The sequence below is a fragment of the Suillus plorans genome (genome assembly GCF_016647745.1).
Source record: "Suillus plorans strain S12 chromosome Unknown HD556scaffold_12, whole genome shotgun sequence".
Classification (NCBI taxonomy): domain Eukaryota; kingdom Fungi; phylum Basidiomycota; class Agaricomycetes; order Boletales; family Suillaceae; genus Suillus; species Suillus plorans.
The window spans coordinates 550,339-572,812 of record NW_024537396.1 but is presented as its reverse complement, the minus strand read 5'-3'; the positions used below and the strand labels follow the sequence as shown (position 1 = coordinate 572,812).

The window sequence follows — 22,474 nt, the reverse complement described above, 5'->3', positions numbered from 1 at the left end:
CTCTCTCGCACGGTTCTCGGTTTCAGAACAGATCCTTTTGTATAGACTTACAATTATGAACAATGTTCACCACCGGTGACCGGTGAGGTTTAGGCTACAACGGTTCCGGATTCATTTCAATTGTAGCTTTGTGATTGTGATCACGAAGTCCCCCTCCCACAAAAACTGGATCAGTCGCGACCATGGTACACCGAAGCCGTTCCTTCACACGCCTTTGCAATCAAAGATAATCGCTAACAATTTATGCGACAACAAAGATCGGTATCTTATCGGCGGGCAGTCGGGTTGATATCTAGGCCAGCCAGAACGTTGACAATAAGCTATGCCGGCTACCCAGTATAGATAAATCAACCTCGAGTTCAAGAACGAGCATGCATTTCATGCTCGATCTCCTACACTGCTTGCTCTATAAGGTCCACTGATCCGTGATACGATATGATCGGGTCAGTGTTTGTAACTAAGGTTTTCAATATTAAGAATCGGAAATATTTTTGCAACTTCCGGGACGATTGCATTATGAATCATGACAGCTGTGCGTCGGCTTTCTGTTGATATGCGAACCCTAAATCCAACTAAAGATACAAAGAGCACAACGGTACGATCAATCCTACGTAGTTGAAACCCCAGTGAATAAATGATCAGGAAGTGTGTTTATAAACAACTATGGAGAACGTCATGCAAGTGATTGCCGCCACGCGGCTCGTAATCAGCATTCATCGATGCATCATTTATGTACAGAAATACGATACCAACGTTTATGTTGTCCTCCGAGAATGGGATATGCAAGGTGGAGAGCAGTTGGATTGTGATTAAGACGCTTGCATGTAGGGGCGTAAGCCGGGCAACTTGAGACTGTGTCGAGTATCTCTCTTGAAGGTGTACCTTGTATAATCCGAACTTCGACCTTGAAATAGTGCAAGATTGGAAATTAGTCCCTTCTGACCAGACATGTTGTGTATGAGTGAAGCATTCATTGGCTGCCAGCGGTGCTCGACCTGAAATACTAGGAGAGGCCTTGCAGACTCGTATCAAAAAGACGAGCTTACTGAGGAGAAAGAATCCAAGGATGAAGAGGCATTTTCGATCACCCCTGCGCTGTTACATCCGGCAGTGAGCTCAACTAGCGCTAGAAGACAACGCATAAAATGGTTGTAATAAGTATACTAGCACTCTCACCGGCTACAGTATCAAATTCTCCGACATCACGTTCAGTAACAAACATGCCAATTTAACTCGTGAGCGAGAACCTGACAGAAAACAGCCTTGACCGAGAGTGACCGACAGCTCAAGAACAGAAAATACGCGAGATAAACATCACCCAAAACACTCGCTCCAGCGTGAGATAGGTATAGTGCGCGTTGCGGGGAATGATTGGCGCAAGTGCATCACTCGTTTTTTTAATGAGAGAGCTTCTTGTATAGCCTAGCGCCAATCGACGAATACATATCGGGACGTCAGTGTGTTTCAGCTTCAAGATTTAAACGGCGAGCAAGATCATCAACACGTGCTGGGTGAGGACATGGCTTTAGAAGCTCGCATAGCTGCTGAATCGAGAGTAAGAGATGCGCTGATGACAGGAGGAATATGTAGAACACCGTGCTCAACAGCTGCCACCTCAGGATCATACAAGTTCTGAAACGCAAAGCACTCGGTGATCTTGTGCAAGCAGGTGAGACAGGTGCCGTCCAGGGACTCGAGAAGTGGAATGAAACATGATTGCATTGACACTAGGTTCCTTCTTTCGCGCATCTAGTATCAACACGCAGAACGCAAGTTTCATGACAGACTTTGCTCAGTATAACAAACTAACATCTGCAGTAGGGTTCCCACGCATCAGGGCCATTCGTGGGAAGTCGGGAATGTCGTGAAGCTGCATTGGCCAATTTCCAAATAGCATTCAATTCAATTCACACAGCGCCAGTGAAATTACATTCGACAGTACTTGCTCTGGAATGGTCTAGCCAGGTCCAGGTCTGCTTTTGATTGAAATCTTGCAAGACGTAAAACGTTGAAACCTCCGATGTGTTCACTGCACCGGTACCGGTACCACGCACATCTCACGATGACGAGGTAGTTCTTCAAGATATCTTATCAAGTGCATTTTTATCTTTTTCTCGCTTGCTTGTTCCCCACGTTCACGGTCACTGGTTCGCGAAAAGAACAGAAGGGAATAGTGGGGCTAAGTTTACAACCTTGATGAACCAAAGAGGACGATCGGAGCTATTATCCAGATAGGTGAGTCATCGCGTTACTTCTGAGATCAGTATTTACTGACCGGTTGAGTCTGCTCCGAGTTTCTCGTGCAAGCACGTTTAGGACAAGGAACCTCGCTATGTTGTAACAATGTATGGAATGCTGCCCTGATCACATACACGGTATGCCGCTGTTCGTTGCAGAAATACTGGTTCACAATAGCTTCACTACGATGCACATCACACTGCAGCAGGATGATTTTTCGATCCGACTCATCAACAATCGCAAGATAGTGTATGATAGTAGTAGTTGGAAAGCTGATCGGAATAAATTAAAGCCGTAAGTGCAATTGATCCATACTTGAAGCTTGGATTCCCGTATTCCACGGGACACTGCTAACTAGAACAAAGAGCACGTACTCGTCCTTAAGCGATTCTTAAGCACAGGTCATCGATAAACCAATGATCCAACACGGATAATGTTTCGGCGATCGCCAGTTGACATGAATTACGGAATCACTTGGCTTTATCATATGACAGTCACTGTATTCATCTTTCTAGTACTTCGCAATTAAACAAGGTACGCAAACACTTTTTCTGATACCCGTGAACAGGCTGATGGCGTGTCTAAGTAACAACTAGGTTCTTCTTGTGATCCCTGTGCGTTGTGGCACTGGCGGGGAGACGTACAGACATCGATTCAACGTGGAGTATAACACTTTCTCGATCGATTCGGATACTTGCTTGCAGAGTGACGTGCAATATCCTCGAAGATGAACAATGATGGACAACGTTAAACAGCCCGCACTCGTGGAGACGACAATGAATAAATAGTCTGCAAAGAACCCGCTCAAATCACACCCAAACTTCATTCGAATCACACAACACTTCACTCGGAGCACGCCCAACACCTTCAATATGTCCTTCAACTCAAACTTCATTGAGTCGCCTCAGAGCAAGGCAGATCAGCAGCGCCTATACAGAGAGAAGGAGGGAGAGGGATTCGCGGATCTTCAGCTAGCAATTCGTGAAGTGACGGCGGGGAGGGTTGACCCGGCGAAACGCCATGAAACACTGAAGGCAGGCATGTCAATCCACTCTGTTAATATTCGATTACCTAACCCACACTCCAGCTGCACAGAAAATTAGAGAGCTCAGTCGTCAGAATGAAGAGTTACGCAGACAACTCAACGGAGTACCTCATTCGTCGTGGGGAGCGCAAGGTGCATTACCTGGCTACTGGACTCACTCAGATGCTAAACAGCACACAGGTGGTCAGACACACGGGGCATGGTCGGGGGGAACTACCGCTATCCCCTATGTTCCTGAGTCTAGTTTCGGTGCTCCGGGGAATAACTTCAGCTCCGCGCAGTATCCCGATCAATATTATTCTGGCAATGCTGCACTGCCGGATACGAACTACTTGCGAGGGTACCCCGGACAAGGCAGGGGCATTTAAATGACATCAATGCCACGTGGCGGGAGCAGGATAGGATAACATATGCCTCACTATTTATTACATTACATAGTCCCAGTAGTTCTTCTTGTGCTTTTTGGAAATGTTTGGATCACTCCTTTGTGAACTGACAAGAATGTTATTAAGGATCCGCTTGGGTGATAGAACAGTTGATTCTACACATTTCTAAGACGGCCCGCCTTTGCCTCCGTCTTTCAGGTGATTTGCCACTAATGTAGAGACCAAGCGTAACATTTAAGATTCTACTGCTACCATATGAGTCCATAACGGTTGGCTTGGTAACCTGTCGATCAGTGTCATGGCAATGATACTACGGAGGCACTGAAATAAGGCTGTGGAAGTGGCACCAGGTTGGTGATATATTTGGACGAACATAAAAAAAATGCAGAAGCTGAACGTTCGAACTCCAATCGAGGTAACGTGGGTTCTGGTCTCCCCGATGCAGTATTCACTACCGAAAAATATCGAAGGAACAACGAGGATGTATCAGTGGTATGTTTGTCTTCCAATCAGGGCTTGTTGTCGAACATCGATGAACTCAGACAAGATGGCAGGAAACCAAGAGTCATTCCCGACGACACCCGAAAACTGGAATCCAAGACAACATGGACTATCTAAGAGCAGTCTTATGTATATGATATCCATAACTGTGACATCAGAGACAGACGGCAGAAGATAAAACGTATGTTATTGACATTGCACCCGCTCCACTTGGACGTCGGATGTGTCGGACGTGTTGAACAAATACCACTCACCGCTCTATTGTATCGCGGTAAGGTTCGTAAGGGCTGCTCAATGAAAGGAGACTTGCCGCCAAGGACCAAGGTTCGGCTTTACTGGTCAAGTACTTGTAATAGACTCGGAGAATTTGCGGACAATATACATTATGCCGAGAAGAGTCACTATGCGTATAGCCTCGACGCCTCATGCGTGCACAAAATCGCATACCTCAAGGTACTGACGTGCAGCCCAGCCAATGAAATTAGGTTGAGTTTGCATCCCTGAAGGCACTGACCAGCCCAGCCAATGAAATTATGTTCGTATTGTGTACCTGATTACCTTTCGGACCCGACATCTTCGGATGAAATTTGCTTCCATGAGGGCGCTACTTGTTTGTTTCGCATGAGTGTCGAAGAGAGACTATGATATGCACGTTAGAAGCATCGAGGCGAAGAGAAGCGTTCGGATGTCAAACTGAGCAATAAACCAACCGAGTGCACGCACCACCGTCGGCAGCACCCAACATACCACCCCTGCACGTTACCCCTGACTTGAGCACGGTCCTGTGCGCTACGAGCGACCTTAAAAGTTGACACGAGGATCGATTGGGAACAATGAAGACAAGGCAACCATGTGGCATTCAGGCCAAATTCATGAGGTCGACGAGCCTGAAGTCCGGCCGATGTCATCGTTGAGAGAGCATAGCTACGAGCATTTACAGGATCTGGCGTGTCAGTTGTGACTTGTGCTTGCTCTACATCCGAAGACGAGGGAAGAAATCTCAGTGCTGTGTTTGTCACCTTCATGAAGAAAGGTAGCAACGGAAATGTATTTAAGATGATTCAACTATGACTCACTGTGATTCATTCCTCTGTCGAGCAAGCACACTGTATATCCTCGTTCCCTCCAAATTCGGGGGCTTTTGACATGATGCACGACGATACCAAAGACCATGCATACAGGCAGAACAAATCCACGCAGCAAAAGCAATACAGAGACAGGGAGACCGACGGCTTTGCAGAGCTTCGCGAGGCCATTCGCGAATCGACAGATGATCAGGAAGCCCCAAAAACAAAATACGAGACGTTATCAAAAGGTGAGCATACCGGTAAAAATTTGAGCCACAGAAGGATTCAATGTATGGTTAGCTGCACAACATATCCGGCAGCTTAACCTGATGAATCTGAAGCTGCAGCAGCAACTTTACATGTTTAAATCATCTCGGACAAACGGCGAGGGCCATATGGTGACACAAAGTAGGTGTCAGCTTCTGCAAGTCTGGCTGCAATTGTCTGATGAACAGACCCTACAGTGCGGGTACCTGACATGTCCTTGCACTGGAATGGTGATGTCAAGTCGGCTTTCACGCACCGGACGACACAAATCGTATCGCAAAACACACTGCACGATTTTTACATCGGTATGAGCCCTGGTGTGTGCGATGCTGCCATGCTGGAGGGCATGCGGGACCAGACGAGTACCGTCCCACGATACAGTAACAGCTTGAATCAGATCGACCAGTATACGTCCTTTGGATACCCCTCGAACTAGCCTGCGTCTCGCATCTCCTATGATAGAAAATTATAATAGAAACTGAAGTAAATGTAGAATACTAGAACTTGCCGAGCTTTCTATAGTGATGGCACGCTTATAATGGATGGTTGTAACTGGTTGGTGTGCTGTGTACTTCAATGGCGATATCTAGGCTCGTGACCAGCCTGGCTTATAACACCATGGTCCATGGATAAAGTGGAGTGACGTGGTCACGAGTCTATGGCGAAATCAATCAGGCGAAGCACGGAGTTTAAATTCTAACAGATACTAGTATCATACCGGTCGTGCCGGCGGTAACCGGTAACCAATCGCTTATGTGTCTACCGTCGTGCAGACTGTATGCTATGTCGATGTCGACTCCAACCATATGCAAGTTTTATCATTAATTTTGTCCCACCTTTGTCGTGTGGTGCTCTAGAAGCTATCGACAATCTACCGGTGGACTTTACGAGCACCCATTTTGGAGCATGAACGTGCGGGATGCATTCAGTGGTATCATTTTGTCACCCTATTCAATGTTCAACGTTCAGTACTCAGTGCTGCTCGACTCCGATGCGCGATATCGATGATAAAATCGGTCGGACGCCCTCGCACGGAAATTGAAAGCAATCGAGCATGTACTGCTCAAATGGTACACATGTTGTTCAATCTGCACAAGTGAGATTTTCATCGATCTAGGTCTACTGAATATAGCTACTCCAAACTTACAAATCCGTCAATCTCGATGCGAAGGCGTCCGACCGATTTTTACTAGGCATAATGTTTGAGAAACTCCGCGCTTCGCCTCCGAAATCTCTCCAAGATTATCCGGCCAGTCTTACCGTTACTACGTTAAGCACTTTAGTAAAAACTGGTTACGAGTCTAGGATACTAATCATATGATATGCACTTCGGCTCAGAAAGAACAGCTGTATCCGGTGTTACCTCGGTAGCACTTTGAAGATGATCACACGGCGGTATGAATGACCCTTGAGCCACAGGCCTGTGTCAGGATGTCTCCTTGGTGGGTTCATCTGAATCTCTCTCCAGAGGATCCTCTTGCGGAAAGTGAGTTCATCCTCCTCTCCTGATGCTCCATACCCATCAATATGTCAGAAAAAGATTTCGGCCTTACGATACCATGTAATACATTTTAAGAGCCAACTTAGTGCATGTCGTTATAAATGGATGATAATCTTTTAATGGGCCTTACGTTGAACGCAGCATGCCGCGGAACTCAATCTGTGGTTTGTCGACGCCTTGTAAGATTTTTTTCGAAGTTTGAAGGTGCTAACTAAACTTGTAATCCGGCGGCATTGTGAGATTGGAGGTTTTGTCCGGCACACCAGATGACTTGGTCCCATGTCCGCGAGGATGATGACGGACAACATCTTCAGATCCTTCCGCACCTGATGTCAACATCTCCATATGTTGGTGCGATATCCCGATGCAAACCAGGCAGAAGATTGCAGGACGCGAAGATGTGGAATAGAGACAAATCGAGATTACTGGAGAAATTTACGATTAGTTCATGTAAATTCTGTAAATGCATGATCCGGCAAGTTGGAAAACCCCGGGCCTCGATGCAGGCGGGTTCGAGCGCGTCTAGAAGTCGGAATCTATGTTTAAACTATGAAAGGCCCCGAAAGACTCGGGCCCTGCATATTCTCCACAAAAAGTCTCGGGAAGCACTTGCCACTCGCTTGCGAGTAGCGTCGGTGTCATCGAACAAGGGCTTACGAAACGCAACCTGCCCGGAATTAAATGCCAGAGTCTGAGAATGTACATGTGATTCACGCCGTAAATCGACCCCCAACAGATAAAAAATCTGGCTATCACGGGTAGTAAGAAGTTGATGTACACTAGGCAATTCTATTATTGCATACGTATATTTGTTCACCATGGTTGTAATATTGACGATCCGGACTCCAATGAGGATTCGCCTGGCTGATGATCTGATCATATGCCGGGGTTGTGCTCGTGTTCTCCAATGACACGTCATCGCACAGTTCATACCCTGTGTTGGTGATATATGAATGTGATTCGGTCGGCGGTATGCCTACGAGCTGACAGGGCTGCTCGATGAAATGATCGTAAAGTACAGGAGAATATGGGCCTTGCGTACAAGGATCTGCTGGGCGCCAATGAGGTGCGGATTGCCTGTGGATAGAATATACTTACTACTGATTGTTGTTGGAAACCCTCCTGCACAACTTGGTGGCGTTTCGGAACCGGTTTGACGGGACTTTACATGAATTTGTTGTTGCAACTTTGCGTTCAACACAGAAAGCTCCCTAATCAGCCGTGCAGCTGAAGACACTTAGCAAATTTTATTTTTTCATTTAATATATATACACACCTTTTCGTAGAACATCTTGTCTTGTCTTGGGGTCTAACTCTCCTCTACTAGCATGATAGATCTCCGCCCGTACCAAGGAGAACCCATCGAGCTCCTTGCTCCTGTACTGTCTTTGCAAGACCGACTTATTTTGCTTTGGCATTGCTTCCACGAGGTGTTCAAGTTGCGATGGAGTTGGAGCAGCTGATGCGAAACAGGACAGTACGGTAGGCATAAGGTGACCTCGAGGCTTGCCTCCTTATATGCCGATCACAATTGTGCCATCTGATAGGCGCCAGCGGCGGCCAATAGGTACAACTTACGTCCAGCTCCTGGCTTAACGGGATAGTTGAACCCTAAAAATCCAATGATGTGCAGGGACGAAATGAATTAACGCTCGCCTGCATGAAGTTCGGGCTTGGTGGTAAGCCTTCTTTCGTTATTCGGAAGCTCTTATGGATGAGTGCGTGCGAATAAATGCACGTGATTACCTTCTGTTAATCTCGCCTGACGTCATGCGCGTTTCGGATATAAAAAGAATCTCAAACCTGTGCATGACGCACTGCCAAAAGCGCTCTAGTTGTGCACCTTGCACCTCATGATGAGGTACAGGCGTCGAATTGATAGCGTACTTTGTACTTCTGAACTGCGTTATACTTGGAATGACGCTGATAAGCTGATCTTTGTGCAGAATAATAGGAAACCATGGCATCGCAATCTCCGTACATCCCGCGCTCTATCATGCCAAGGTCTGGGAGTATTGCTACAGCAAGAACTTGAATGGCAGAACTCACATGGGCAGCGCTACTAGCACGCGTCTATTGAACTTGGAGACATGTGCATCTGGGATTGCCCAGCGAATATCATTGCAAAGCCCGGGCATGCTTCTAGCTAGTCGAGTTCTTGATTGGACACCAGAATCAAGCCACTTTGGTACACGCTCCTATGATGTGCACCGATTTGGGGTCGTCACCGTATCATTGCAAAGCCCGGAGATGCTTCTAGCCAGTCGAGTTATTGATTAGACTCCTATAGAATCAAGCGACTTTGCTCCTTTACGATATACAGCGTACACGATCCTCGGAGCAGCACTTGACCTACAGTGCCTAGTACCCACGATCTTGACGGCCGCTGGGCAGCCGAAATTGATCAGCAGGCATCGTAACTATGCGGCCGGCCAAACTCGGACCATATAGTCACTTCGGAATGGAAGTTTGCGCAGGTGAGAGGTCTGCCAATCAATGTTTCGGTTCAAGCCACTAGTGTTTTTTGTCCTAGCTTGCTGTAAGGTTATTTGCCCTTTCTTAGATACAGGAAGCCGAACTTCGAGAGAAACTTTTTCTCAAAATAGGAATTGACACACGACGATTATTTTAATCGTCTGACGGTCGAAAGCTGTTCAATTGATTTCTTCCGAGTTGAGTGCCTCCTATATTGAAACATCGATTAATTTAACGCTTATACGGAATCATCGGAATGTACTGCAGGATGAAAAGGCCGTTACTGTCGGCAAAGGCCGATTATCTGACACTCGTGATAAGGTCTTAAGATCTTAAGTCAAGCTTAGCTTCAAGCTTCAAGTCCAAGCTTCAAGCTCCAAGTCTACCATCGTTCTAGCACGAGTATTTTCCTTATATCGCATAGTACACAGAGCACTAAGTACTATAAACAACCAAAGTGATTTTTTGCAGGGTTGGAGATAACGAAATTCTAAAGATAGTTGTTGAACTCTCTTGCATGCTGAGCGCTAGCGCTGTTCTCCATTGAAGGACTAGGCTACTACTCATGTACCCATGCAGCAAGCAAGGACCTTTCATTGCTCTTTTTCTTGTAAATATGAGGTATAAAGTATTATAGTTAGTATGCACTCCCTCTGATGCCATTGGTAACACATAGAGATTCAGTATGTTCTATTTGATGTATTCTAGCTACTGATCGTATAGCAAGCCCACTTCACAGGAAGGAGCTGGGTGAGATATGGGCCGGCTAATTGGGGAGGTACGTCGTGAAACTACCAGATCACAATTTTTTTTTCACGTTTATTGTCATTTTAGGCTGACCCAATGCCGACAGTACATGTGGTTTAAATTATTAATACTGTATCGAAACTCATTGGCTGGCAATTCCCGAGGGGATGTAAAAACTGGTCTGGTAGCTAATTGGGTGCGGGGTGCTTGCGCGAGGGCACGAGGCAAGGTACTGATGCAGGATGTGCAGGTGTAGTATGCGGAGGTATGAACATGGGTTTCTAGACATGCACAGAAGACACGATACATGACTTATATTTGCCTGCAACTTGCAAGGTCTCAGCCAATTGAAATCGTGCATCGTCGTATTGAAGTATTAGTGTACTCAGGAGGATCGACTTTGTTGCTATCAGAGCCGACAAGAGTTCCGTATTCTTTTCATCACGTTCTTACGTTACACTGTTCGGTACCTAGTTTTTGCCACAGCTCGGCAACATGGTGGTGGAGTGGTAAGAGGGCACTGCACAAAGAATGGCATGAAAATTTTTCGTACATGCATGAAGGGCTATATATGTATATGTATAGTTTGTAAAACAACTCAAGTGGGCATTTAATATTTAGTACTTAGTAGGTATCCTCCATGCTCCCTTGGCAGTTGCAGTCTGACGGTGCGTTTATATAAGCACCACGTAACTTGGAACCATCATTAATGCTGACGTCGCGCGCTGATCCATCGCTGATCCATTTGTTTGGCTTTTCCTGTCAAGAAGAAATGATCCAATCATTATTGAAGAAGCATTCAAGTATTCATTTGTAAATGACGGTTTCATATGTTCAATCGGTCGCAGCGAGCTCAACTGAGACGAAATTAAAACCCGTCTCGAGGTTACCACTAGCTAGTACCAGACGGATCTGTTGCTAGACATCGCGACACCATCTAAAGATGTCGGACAACCTGGGTTCCACGCGCCATCCGAGTGTTGGTGTCTTTCATCCACATGGTCATTGCCCCATTTCCAGTCAGCCAATGGGTGTTGGACTGCGAATAACAGGTCAATGGTCCTGTGCTATATCTTGTAAAGTGAAGAAAGCTTACCCAGATGACAGTCGATCGAGGCCGTGGCACCATAGCCTGGTTCCGGATGTGGCGATTCATGGAGTTCCTCCAACATGGTGTTGCGATAATGAAGGAATTTAATCACTTCTGTAGCTGCGGTGAAAATTAAGTTTCAACGACGCCATGATTAGGGGCTAGGTAGCGAAATCGGGTTACCTTGAATAATCGTCCCAAGTCGAGTCACATAGGTATCTGCGCCTGGAGAGATGTCATGAAGTAATTTTTGGAGTTGCGCAAGTGCATGCGTTTCCTTTGCCCTGTACTGCCGTTGCAACATGGCCTTGTCCTGGGCTGAACTCGCACGCTCCAAGCTTGCGGAGTGCGATTGAGAATGATGTAATGAATGCATGACCACAGACTCGGACATTTCAATGATCCGCAGATGCGTTCACTAAAGGATTAAATACTTGTCGTCCAGCGACGGACGAGTACAAGGAGCGCACAGGGTCCCATTGGCATGCCTTTGAAAGAGCAGTATGACACAATGATACTTGCACCTCAGAACGCTAAGACAACGTTGAATTGCTACTTGCGTGCTCACCGTGGCAATCTTGCAATAAAAATGTAGATCATAGACTATCGTGGACATCGCTTGCACTGGCACATGATGCCACATCCACTGGCACGTTTGTTCAAACCTAGATGTGCAACTTCGGTTCACCGGGGACAGCATTTTACCGTGAAGCGCCCACAGCTATAAGTAGTCACTCGGAGACAGCTGCTTAGATTTGGGGCAGTACTGGAAAGGAGTAGTCCTCGGAAGAAACCGACATGTCCAATAAATTCAGCATTAGTCACGTGATCGGGCAACGTGTCTATTACATAGTAGTTGAAGACTACCGAAATCATCATAAACTTTGTGATTCAGCAATTTACCTACTTACTACGGAGGCTTGTAGGAGTCAGCAGTCATGCGTTCTGGCGCACTTGTTGTTCTTGGATGCGCGCTGCTTGCTTTCAGCGCGTCTCCCCCAGTCGGTGTGTCCTTGCGTTCCTCTTTCAGTGCTGCAGATCCATTGCTCGAAGCCCTGTAAGTTCGAACTATGTACTTGACCCTCTCGTGCAACTGATACCATCACTTACCAGAGAAACACTGGCCCTTACCTCTCCAGAGCACCTGTTCTCACTCCTTAATCATTTCCCCCTCCCACTTAAACCCGCGACGCCGGAAGAATCACATAACGTCGTCTTAGATCTCGCAACAAATTACCTTCTGGCTCCTGAGATAGCTGCCGTGAATGTTAGGCTAGCTTTACATGCTGCAAGTCCCAAACTCGCTGCACAGCACACACACGAAAGTGGAAGGGAGGGATGCGAGGATTGGGTAGATTGGTATGGAAGTATTGTATGCAACGCAGAAGAACTCAGGCGCCTCGTCGAAATTTCAGTCGCAGCCTCGGATTCCGAGTCTCGACCAAAAATGAAGCGCCTCCAAACAGATCATATTCCACCTCTCCAGCCATCACTTGACGCCCCCAGATGGACAGCAATACACTACGCTGATCCTATGGCACCCGAATTCAAGCCACTACATCGCGCCCTACTTTCTTTGAGTCATGACGTGGAGTACGTGCTACGCTGGGCACGGCCTGTCATTGCAACAGATGGACCGTATTTGTCTGGGTTCGGCGTTGCATTGGACTTGAAGAAGATGGATTACCTCGCTGTGGATGACCGGAAGGGGGCTTCTTCCACATCTCATGATGATTCCTCTGGAAACGAGAGTCAGGAAGGGAATGAAAATGACGTGCTAAGCTGTATTTTCGAGGCCATGTCGTACATTGATACCGCAACGGAGGAGGATGCTACCACAAATAATCCCTTGAGTAGAGAGGAGATTCAAGGTAGCTTGAATTTTATTATTATTTTATCATTTGGTGTTCATCTCGCATGGCACAGATCTTGGCCTTAAAGCAACGTCTTTCCTTGCTCTCCTTTCCAACCCCGATTCCTTCCCTCCAGTTATCTCTTCATGCTTATTGGGAAATTCGCTCACCCCGCTGCATATTTTGCACACGCTGTCTGCGAATTTTCCGCGCTATGCTGCTCCACTTGCACGCAAAGTTCGCGTGCCGGACACAGTACGAGACGAAGTACAAGATAACTGGGGGAAAGCGATGATGGGCGTGAACACGGTATGGATCAATGGGAGGGTGCTAGAGGGTGAAGCTGGGATATTCGGGTGCGTTTTCTGTCTCTACTATTATTCCCTTCATTTGTACTTTCCTTCTGCCTGTCGTGCTGTACTCTGAGGTCCGTTCAGTTCTGATCCAAGTCCAGGCTTTTACGCAACTTTGCGCGCGAACGCGCTCTTATTCGCTCACTCGTCGAACTTGGCTTGTCGCGGTCGCAGGCCATAGAGTTTGTCGTGCACCCAGTGCATTCGGGTCCTTTCGATCCATCTCCGTCGAAATTGAAAGTCAAGAAAAGCACCACGCTTGGTTCAGCGAAGCGCTTTGCCCAAGAAGTTTTGCACGCAGATACAGAGAACAATGCGGATGCAGAAGCCTTGAATGAAGGACATAGAGGATATGATATTTCTCCAAAGTGGAATGATCTCTTGGACGGCCTCGTCGACTCTTCAGATAGATCAGAGGGGGGCGGCGTTATATTATGGCGGAATGATATCGAGGAAGACACGAAATACGTTGACTGGGGGACGGACTTGACACAGGTGGGTGTATATACGCTCAATCGTGGATGATTCGATCGAGACATGCTAACTTGTCTTGTTTGTGTTACATGCATAGCTTCTCCGCACGCATCCCACTCAACTTTTCAGTCCTTACTTGCGTTTGCGGATCAACGTCATCAATGTCGTCCTCGCCCTTAACTTTTCGCAACCGCGGTGCCTTTCTCTCATTGCAAACCAAGTAGATAGCATCGTCGCTCGCGGGTTTCCTGTCAGGTGGGGATTTGTTCCAGTTTCTGGTGACGGTGACGGTGCGTGAAGGGACTATTTTTATCCACAATGATGCTCATCGTCATACGCGGATAGGCCTCAAGATGGCAAGAATTATATACTATGTTGCACAGAAATTCAGTCGTCCAGAAGTGGCCTCCTTTTTCCGCTCTGTATGTCCTTCACTTTGCCCTTATTTTATGTTGCTTGATTATGCTTTTCCATAGTTATCCACTGCACACACGCAGCAGCACTTCCCTACTCTGTCTTGGAGTATTGTCCATGCAACATTCAACACTCTTGGGGCAGCAGATAACTTTGCAGACATAGCTGGCGGGAAGGTTCCCAGCGTTGAAGAAGCTCTTGAATGCGCAAGGCGGTGGACGAAGAGACTTGGTATTAGCGGCAAGGATGGGGAAGGGTTTGTTAATGGAAAGTGGTATGAAGTGGGGGATAATTTTTTACGAGACCTGCAGAATGAGGCGGTCGGGCAGCTGCAGTTACTACAGGAACTGGTAAGCGTTCTGATTCATATTCCCTCCTGACCTCGCTGTCTAGTTGATCGCCTCATTTACTTACCCCCTTCCCTTAGGTTTACCTCCAAGAACTGACCGGTGCTTCCGTGCCGCTCATCTCAACATTCTTTTATGACCTCCCTACAACACTCTCGAGCCGGAATCCGTACATTTTCAGCAAGGCGCCCTCTTCAGTGCATGCTCCTTCGTCGAGTACTGGGAATCTCAGAATTCTCGATCTTGGCGATATGGGTAAGCGCACAGGGTGGAGCCCGCTCACATGCGCATGGGTGACATCGGGTGAATCTTGTTACATATACTATTTAGGCGATGCTAAATCTGTATCTCGCTGTCAGATGCCGAAAGGACACCTGTAAGCATGGTTGTCATCGCCAATCTGGATTCAGTGGAGGGGCAAGCACTGGTTCAGGAGGCTGTGACGTTCGTTTCTGTGAGTAACCTGTGTCTGCGCGCTTTCGTGCTAATACGCGCATAGAGAAAGGAATCGCAATCACGCATTACATTCCTACATAATCCCTCTACCGGCTCACCTGGGGGTAATGTATCGTCCTTCTTTGCACATGTTGAGTCAACAAGCGACCTTGGAGAGCTCTCTCCGGATGTGTTAAAACGAGCGCTCGACGATTTGAAAACACAAGACGCTACACAGGTATTTGTCACCGAAGGGATCAAACTCCGATCGGATCCGGAAGCACACACAGCGTTTCTAACTACTAGCCGCCTTTTCGCGCGTGAGGCGGGTCTTCGGCCTGGAGAACAAGCTATCATTGTTAATGGCCGGGTACGTTTATCCTTGTTTTCAGTCCCACGTGGATAATAAAACTTCATGCATAGCTCATCGGTCCTTTCTCTCACGAATCGGAGTTCGTGTCCGAAGATTTTGCGACGCTGGAGACATATGAAATGAAAAAGCGAGTTAGACGTGTCGCGCAAGCTATCGAGGAAGTTTTAGCTGACGTCACAGAACTTGATGCGTGGGTGGTCTTGATCTGCGCTGCTTTTGGGCTTTAATATTGGATTTTGCGTATACAGGCTCGCATATGCAAACCTAGTCTCGGTGGCATCCTCGATTATTTATGCAGATCAACAGCCAGATCCAAGTGAAGTTGGATTGTTCGACAGCGCACCTCGAGCCAGGACTAGTAATTATAAACTCCTATCGGGTGATTACACGTATGTGTTTCATCGTCTGCATGCAGTCTTGCGACTTGTTGAACGAACTATCCTTTTCCAGGAAATTTGAATTTGGTGATCGAGAGAATGCACTGACGCACCTCGTCCTGCTCCTTGATCCCCTGAGTGAAGGAGCGCAGAAGTGGATCGCAATCTTAGAGGTAAGCCGTCGTGGGGACTGTAGAATTGTCGAGTTGATGTGGGTGACCGTAGAAACACGAGGAGCTCTTCCCAGAGGTATACTTTGAACTGTACCTCAATCCAGCTCAACATTCCGAAGTATGCAAAATCACTTTGTACAACCTGGTCGAACTAATCGATTTCACAGATCCCACTTAAACGATTTTACCGATATAGTGTCGAGCCTCGCGTGCAATATGACAACAAAGGGTGAGTGCGTCTCTTTTCCTACTTGTGATATCACTGAGAGCAGTTCAGCAATGAGATTCCGGCGCAAGTAACGTTCAATGGCCTATCTGTAGACCCGATATATACTCTTAGCATGGACGTTCCCCCCTCGTGGCTCGTTCGCCCACGAGAAGCCCTTTACGACCTCGACAACATTCAGCCGAGCACACTTCCACCTGACGGCCTTCATGCTCTTTTCTCGCTCGACTACCTCGTCGTTGAAGGGCATGCACGGGAGACGAAGTCTAATAGCCCTCCTCGAGGCGTACAGCTCCAACTGACCACTTCATCTCCTGCTGCCAATCATACTCCATCCGTAGTTGATGACACTCAGGTTGTCGCGAATCTTGGCTACTTGCAGTTCAAAGCTCGCCCAGGAACATTCAAACTTACTATTCGCGAGGGAGGAGGCCGTGAGGTATATGATATAGTCAGCGTGGGGAGTGAGGGCTGGAATAGTCCTTCTGTAGAAGATTCTGGAGAGGAATTGACTGTGACGAGCTTTGAGGGACTAACCCTGTACCCAAGGCTGTCTCGGAAACCGGGTATGGAGAAGGCGGATGTGCTAGCAGGGTTACAGCAACACTCGGGCCAATCCCAAACCGTTGTACACGATATCTTGTCCAAGTGGGTGGTTCTCTCATTCCTTACTGCTATTGTTGGTCCTGAATTCACTTCAGGGTTTTATCTCTCTTCACATCAAAAAGTGAAAGCACGACCGAAGTCGCAGAGACGGGCGCCAGACAAGCGGAGATCAACATATTCACAGTTGCTTCTGGGCTGCTCTATGAGGTGCGCTCCCTTTCCCCTTGTGCAACACTAGATGCTTCCAACAACCCTCTCTTTTCAGCGTTTCGCTTCCATCATGATTCTCAGCGTCCTGCGCAACACAAACAGCACTGTGAAATTCTGGTTCATCGAGAACTTCCTATCGCCTTCTTTCCTGGTCAGTTGACGTGACGTATTGCTTGCAACATGCCTCATTGTGATATTACAGGAATTCATACCACACATGGCTGAAGAATATGGCTTCCAGTATGAGCTCGTGACTTATAAATGGCCGTCTTGGCTCCGCGCCCAAAAGGAAAAGCAGCGCATTATTTGGGCATACAAGATTCTTTTCCTCGATGTTCTGTTTCCCATGGACCTAAATAAAGTCATATTTGTCGACGCGGACCAAATTGTCCGTGCGGATCTACAGGAACTGGTTGACCTCGACTTGCACGGTGCACCATATGGCTATACACCCATGGGCGATGACAACTACGAGATGGAAGGTTTCCGATTCTGGAAAACTGGATATTGGAAAGACTTCTTGGGTGATCTTCCGTATCACATCAGGTGAGTTTATGTCTGGGTTGCGTGATGCTGTTTGATCTGATGCTTCCCCAGTGCCCTGTATGTCGTAGATCTTGTTCGTTTTCGCCAGGTACGTGGGTCAGTTTTGATGACAATCCCTGACTGATGGACTTTAGATGGCCGCGGGAGTAAGTCGGTTCCCAGTGCGTCCGAGGACATTGGGTGACACTTTGATTTTCAGGACATCCTTCGTGGGCAATACCAGATGCTTTCAGCTGATCCAAACTCCCTCGCTAACTTGGACCAAGGTCAGTCGTGTGAGTCTCGAGAGGGCACCTGTTGATGCGAGCCAAGATTTGCCAAATAATATCCAAAGAGAAGTGCCGATAGTGAGTTGAGACTGTGTTTGAATGATACATGTAATTAATTCCCACTAGTTCTCTCTTCATGAAGACTGGCTCTGGGTACGTAAACTTGAACTTCAGTATTCTTCGAACCATACTGATGACGTGGCTGATGCAGTGTGAAACCTGGTGTATGTTATCAAACTCATCCTAGATCTCCCCCTGAATCATCTGAACGTTATATGCAGGCAGCGCGGATCGCCTTCATCGTGCCAAAACCATTGACTTGTGCCAGAACCCCCTGACGGTCAGCCCTCTTAGACTACATTAGTCGTTCGTCTGACGCCTATTCGGTTAACAGAAAGAACCAAAATTATCACGTGCGAGGCGGATCCCTGAGTGGGAAGAATACGACAACGAGATCGCGCAATTTGCGGGCCGACTGGCTGCCGAAGGCAAGATTCATTCGAGTGTTGCTACCGCTCGTTCGGATGTCCTTGCGAATGTTGGGTTGGTTCAGCCAGCACACGTCAATGACGTCGAGGGTGCTTCGGAGGGCAAGGACCTTCAGCATCCACATGACGAATTGTAGACAAGGATCACGGACAATTTTTGCCGATGGAATTTACCAAGTTTGTTGTAAACGCTGATCCACGCTGATCAATTGAATATGCCAGGTGTCACCTCGTGAGTTCTCCGCTGTTCAGCGTTGCGCCCGGATATGTCTTGAGCCGGCTAGGATCCAGAACCAATGCTGTGATATGATGTCGACTCCCGGACTCGCACGCCTGTTTGTAAGTTACACTTTCGCCTTATCAGTGGGGCCTGGTCTCCTCTAGCCAGACCCTATAGAAGTAAGACTGCGATACCGGCCCGCATTAAGCACGACAAACGATCATCACTCAGAACAATTCTGGTACAGGACATGCTTCGCCCCTAAGCCAGGGATGATCGCAACGTCATATTTACGACTCGCCCTAAACTTTCTTCATTGCCGGCGAGAGATAATGAGGCAAAGCCAGGGTCGACGCTATCGCTCGTGCTCAAAGGAGATGCATGATCCGGCTCAACTTGCATAGCGTAGATGCGATCAATCTGCGTTCCCTGTTAGGACAGGATAAAGCAAACTCTACCACAAGAAAGGACACTATACCGATAAAAGCGGGGACAGGAAATAGATCTTTGATACTCATTGATATCTTTCGGCCTTGATTCTACACGCATCTACCGAGTAGAATGCGAAAGCGTATTTCTATGATCTCCGTCAGATTCTTGGATGTGATCAGAAGGGAAATAAAGACGCAACATTATTATTAGATATGGAGCGACTCAGAACAGCATAATCTTATCCGGGATGCTGTAAGAGAGCATTCATTCCACAGAGAAAGCATCTTATCGTCGAGTGAAGGCTGATATGAGCTGATACGAAGGCGGAAGACGTTGGGCGTAAATGGGTGTTAAACTTTGTAGGGGCAGGCGCGGAAGAAATAGGTGAGGGCATCGCAGTCTTTGAGTGTGTCGCCTCCGTTCATATAATTTGATGAAATCCGAACGGTGGGGAAGTACTTACGCTATGAGCTCCACTCATATCAGCAGGTGATGCAGGCAGATTTCATAATGAAAGAAGGTAAGATTCTAGAAGCGCTTTTGGAGACGAATCTGTGCAACGAGGCGTCTAAAAAAGGTGAAAGCGGCCCCGCAGGAGAGACTTGAAAGGGGATGCCGGGTAAGGTGTGTGCATGAAAAAAATGATCACAGCTGGCAGCTACACAGGCACATACGAGCGTAGCGCCGCTGCAGGAAGGTATGATAAGAGTGTGATGCAGGTACAGCCTATAATGATGTTATTGTTCTTGGGGATACAACCTCGAGTGAGCAACGTTGCGGTTGCGTCAATAGGTGCGTGAAAAGCAATTATGGGGAAGCACGGTAAGGGCGTGTGCGCAAGTGATTGTAGTCTAGGAGATCAATAACAAGAGAGTCACCGCCTCTCCAAGTCACTGTGAGTACTTGGTATAGGCTATTGTATTAAGTGAGAACTACAAACCATGGTGATAGAATCTGCTGTTCTATTTTGTTTATGGCTTCATCTTAGTGGAGACTGAGTGGAAGATCACGAAGAACGACTCGCCAACAAAAAGGATACGAGCAAGTACTGAGTCACGGCGGCAGAGAGGATCTACGGTACAAGGAAGCCAACCTAATCAGGAAAAGAAGGCACAAGAACTTCAAAACTAGTACAAACAATTTCTAAATGAGGACTTATTCAGACTCAGATAATAGACAAGTGTGACAAACTACTACATTTGGTAATGCGTTACTTGCTGCGCGGTGTCGGAGAACAAAAAGGTCCATGTGTCATCCGAAGATCAGTCATCCCACGATATCCTCGTTTTTTATTCCTCTCACATCACTCTCAACTTCGTCGTCGTAATCGCCGTCGTCCTCAGCCTCTTTCCCCGTCGCTGCGCTCGTTGTACTCGTCATTCCACTCAACACTCCATCCTTACCCAAATGCTCCTAGCACACAAACCACATCCTCCGCCCTTCATGTCACCTAACATATCACATCGTCGTCATCCTTCGGCTCCTCCAGCAGTTGTAGTTCAAGCAACGAAAACACCTGGCTTGCTTTTCATCTCCAAGCAGCCTTCACGACCTTCAACTCCTCGTAACCATCCACAGCAGCTCCCTCAGAGTCATCAGAAACAACATCGGTCCCCAAAGCCGAAACAGAAACAGCTCATCCCTCATTCCCAGGGCCGTGCAACACAGCCTTCAATCTCAGAGTCATCCGATGAACCCACCAAGCCTCCTTCACAGAAAAGTAACTCAGGTGTTGTCTCGAAGCTCATCGTTCTTCCGGCCACATCATTGCCAGACAAGACCATACGGGGTAGACAATCTAAGGCACCTCAAGATAAGGGAACGACGAGGTAATCAATTATACCCATTTGTATTCACTCAGCAACATTTCTGAGTACCATTATTCGTTCGCTTCTCCTTTTTAGAAGCCCTTCTTCGAATGCGCAAGCCCGACGCAGCAACATTCGTCAACCTTCACCACCTATTCTCTCGCAGGCTGAGGGTACAACATCTTCGACGCAAACTTTTACCCGTCACAACAACAATCCCGCATCCAATTCTTTTGATCCCTTTGTTGTCAGTTCCGATTCTGATTCGGACAACTCGCTTCCACCCATGACTTTGACGCCCAAGAATATTTCTTCGCCAGCTCCTTCCTTGACGTCTCAGCCGGCCGGAAAACTTGCTGTTCGTCGCCGTCGCCCTTTCCCACAGCAAATCGCCACACCCACCCCTTCCACTCGGGCAGTTCCTGTCCCTAGATCTAATATTCAGCCAACTCGTCACAATCTCTCTCGTTCGGCCCCCAGCCAGTCTGCTGTACCACTCCGAACCGCACGGCGCACTTCCGCCGGCTCTGTCACAGATTTCCCGGTCTGTGATGACACCACTGATGTTGATGATGATAATTCTCCTCTATCAACCCCCACTCGCGAGAGATCCGCTGGGACTTGGCAACAGCTTACATTCGAGGGAGGCCCCCGCACGGCACCGCTTAATGCGAGCACAGGGTTCCCGTTTGGTGGGCAGTTGAGCTGCAACACTCCGTCTCCATCCCGCAAACATTTCAGAACGCCCAGTGAGGGTGTTTTTCACATGTCCTTTGACGAGGACATGGCATCGGCTTCTGATGCCTCTGAAGATCAGAGGAAGTTGTTTGGCTTCATGCCAAGGAAGCCTGGGTCAGTTGGACCGAGCATCACCCGCGCTGCTAAGGACAAGGCTGGGTTCTTCGCGAGTTCAGTGTTCCAAAACTCGCCGAGTCCCGACGAGTTGCCTCCACCCGCTTTTTAAGCGGTATTTTCATTTCTATCGCATTCATCAAGTGTAAGAGGTTGGTGATTTAATTCTTGCGGTAAAGTCTCGAATGGTTGAACAGCGGTGTAGATTTTCGTATTGGCAAGCAGCCCCTAGACTAATATCACCTCAACACCGACATAATCTCCCTTTCTTTTCGCCGCGGAATATCTTCGAACGTATACTGAACTTAATACACCCTCATCGCGAAAAAGTCGACATACACCCTGCTTCCGACGACTTCCGTGGCGCACAGTGTCTTATACCTCTTTCACCGATATCATTATCCTTTCGAAGTCTTCCATTGAGCAATATTTTCGTTGTGGTCTTCTCTCTTGGGCTGTTGGCTCCCACGTTTCTACGGCATCGCTTGTCTAATAGACTTGCCGCTCTGCACTTGTCTTGCTTGTCATATCATCCGGTCTATTTCGGTCATGGTCACCCGCACAGGACACATTCGCGGCTTGCCCCAGATGTATTACATCTGGGTCACCACTCAGTGGCGACATTCATACCTCGCTCGCTGGCGGTTCATTCTCTATCTATTTCTTTTCACCCCTCAATGTGTCACTACCACGGCTCCATC

General features: G+C 47.6%; 6 protein-coding genes across 6 annotated transcripts; 4 read left to right on the top strand and 2 right to left on the bottom strand.

Annotated features, from left to right (window-relative positions):
* Positions 1–3,110: 3,110 nt before the first annotated feature.
* HD556DRAFT_1305833 (uncharacterized protein) lies at positions 3,111–3,651 on the top strand (the record flags this gene model as incomplete). The annotated part of the gene is made up of 2 exons (XM_041299837.1): positions 3,111–3,293; positions 3,334–3,651. 2 exons carry the CDS (start codon positions 3,111–3,113, stop codon positions 3,649–3,651), a joined length of 501 nt encoding a protein of 166 aa, XP_041163528.1.
* A 1,591-nt stretch (positions 3,652–5,242) lies between these two features.
* On the top strand, positions 5,243–5,958 carry HD556DRAFT_1349785 (uncharacterized protein). The gene is made up of 3 exons (XM_041302337.1): positions 5,243–5,485; positions 5,538–5,645; positions 5,702–5,958. Exons 1-3 carry the CDS (start codon positions 5,317–5,319, stop codon positions 5,938–5,940), a joined length of 516 nt encoding a protein of 171 aa, XP_041163527.1. The 5' UTR covers positions 5,243–5,316; the 3' UTR covers positions 5,941–5,958.
* A 1,556-nt stretch (positions 5,959–7,514) lies between these two features.
* On the bottom strand, positions 7,515–8,704 carry HD556DRAFT_1349773 (uncharacterized protein). Its single transcript, XM_041302336.1, has 3 exons — positions 8,282–8,704; positions 8,104–8,232; positions 7,515–8,056 (listed from the first exon to the last, which is right to left on the bottom strand). The coding sequence occupies exons 1-3, from the start codon at positions 8,493–8,495 to the stop codon at positions 7,785–7,787; spliced, it is 615 nt and encodes a 204-aa protein (XP_041163526.1). The 5' UTR covers positions 8,496–8,704; the 3' UTR covers positions 7,515–7,784.
* A 2,346-nt stretch (positions 8,705–11,050) lies between these two features.
* HD556DRAFT_165484 (uncharacterized protein) lies at positions 11,051–12,083 on the bottom strand. Its single transcript, XM_041309771.1, has 3 exons — positions 11,501–12,083; positions 11,324–11,437; positions 11,051–11,266 (listed from the first exon to the last, which is right to left on the bottom strand). Exons 1-3 carry the CDS (start codon positions 11,709–11,711, stop codon positions 11,124–11,126), a joined length of 468 nt encoding a protein of 155 aa, XP_041163525.1. The 5' UTR covers positions 11,712–12,083; the 3' UTR covers positions 11,051–11,123.
* Positions 12,084–12,255: 172 nt separating this feature from the next.
* Positions 12,256–18,859, top strand: HD556DRAFT_1460527 (glycosyltransferase family 24 protein; the record flags this gene model as incomplete). Its single annotated transcript, XM_041308228.1, has 27 exons — positions 12,256–12,374; positions 12,431–13,188; positions 13,244–13,526; positions 13,625–14,018; positions 14,095–14,287; positions 14,343–14,419; positions 14,474–14,761; positions 14,839–15,061; positions 15,118–15,212; positions 15,258–15,563; positions 15,617–15,756; positions 15,815–15,955; positions 16,017–16,116; positions 16,169–16,234; positions 16,284–16,345; positions 16,394–16,990; positions 17,044–17,155; positions 17,214–17,309; positions 17,361–17,704; positions 17,756–17,792; positions 17,839–17,850; positions 17,904–17,970; positions 18,017–18,051; positions 18,100–18,126; positions 18,185–18,197; positions 18,255–18,313; positions 18,368–18,859. The coding sequence occupies 27 exons, from the start codon at positions 12,256–12,258 to the stop codon at positions 18,596–18,598; spliced, it is 4,875 nt and encodes a 1,624-aa protein (XP_041163524.1). The 3' UTR covers positions 18,599–18,859.
* A 1,661-nt stretch (positions 18,860–20,520) lies between these two features.
* Positions 20,521–22,104, top strand: HD556DRAFT_1460513 (uncharacterized protein; the record flags this gene model as incomplete). The annotated part of the gene is made up of 2 exons (XM_041308227.1): positions 20,521–20,842; positions 20,975–22,104. The coding sequence occupies 2 exons, from the start codon at positions 20,521–20,523 to the stop codon at positions 21,883–21,885; spliced, it is 1,233 nt and encodes a 410-aa protein (XP_041163523.1). The 3' UTR covers positions 21,886–22,104.
* Between the last annotated feature and the right edge of the window lie 370 nt (positions 22,105–22,474).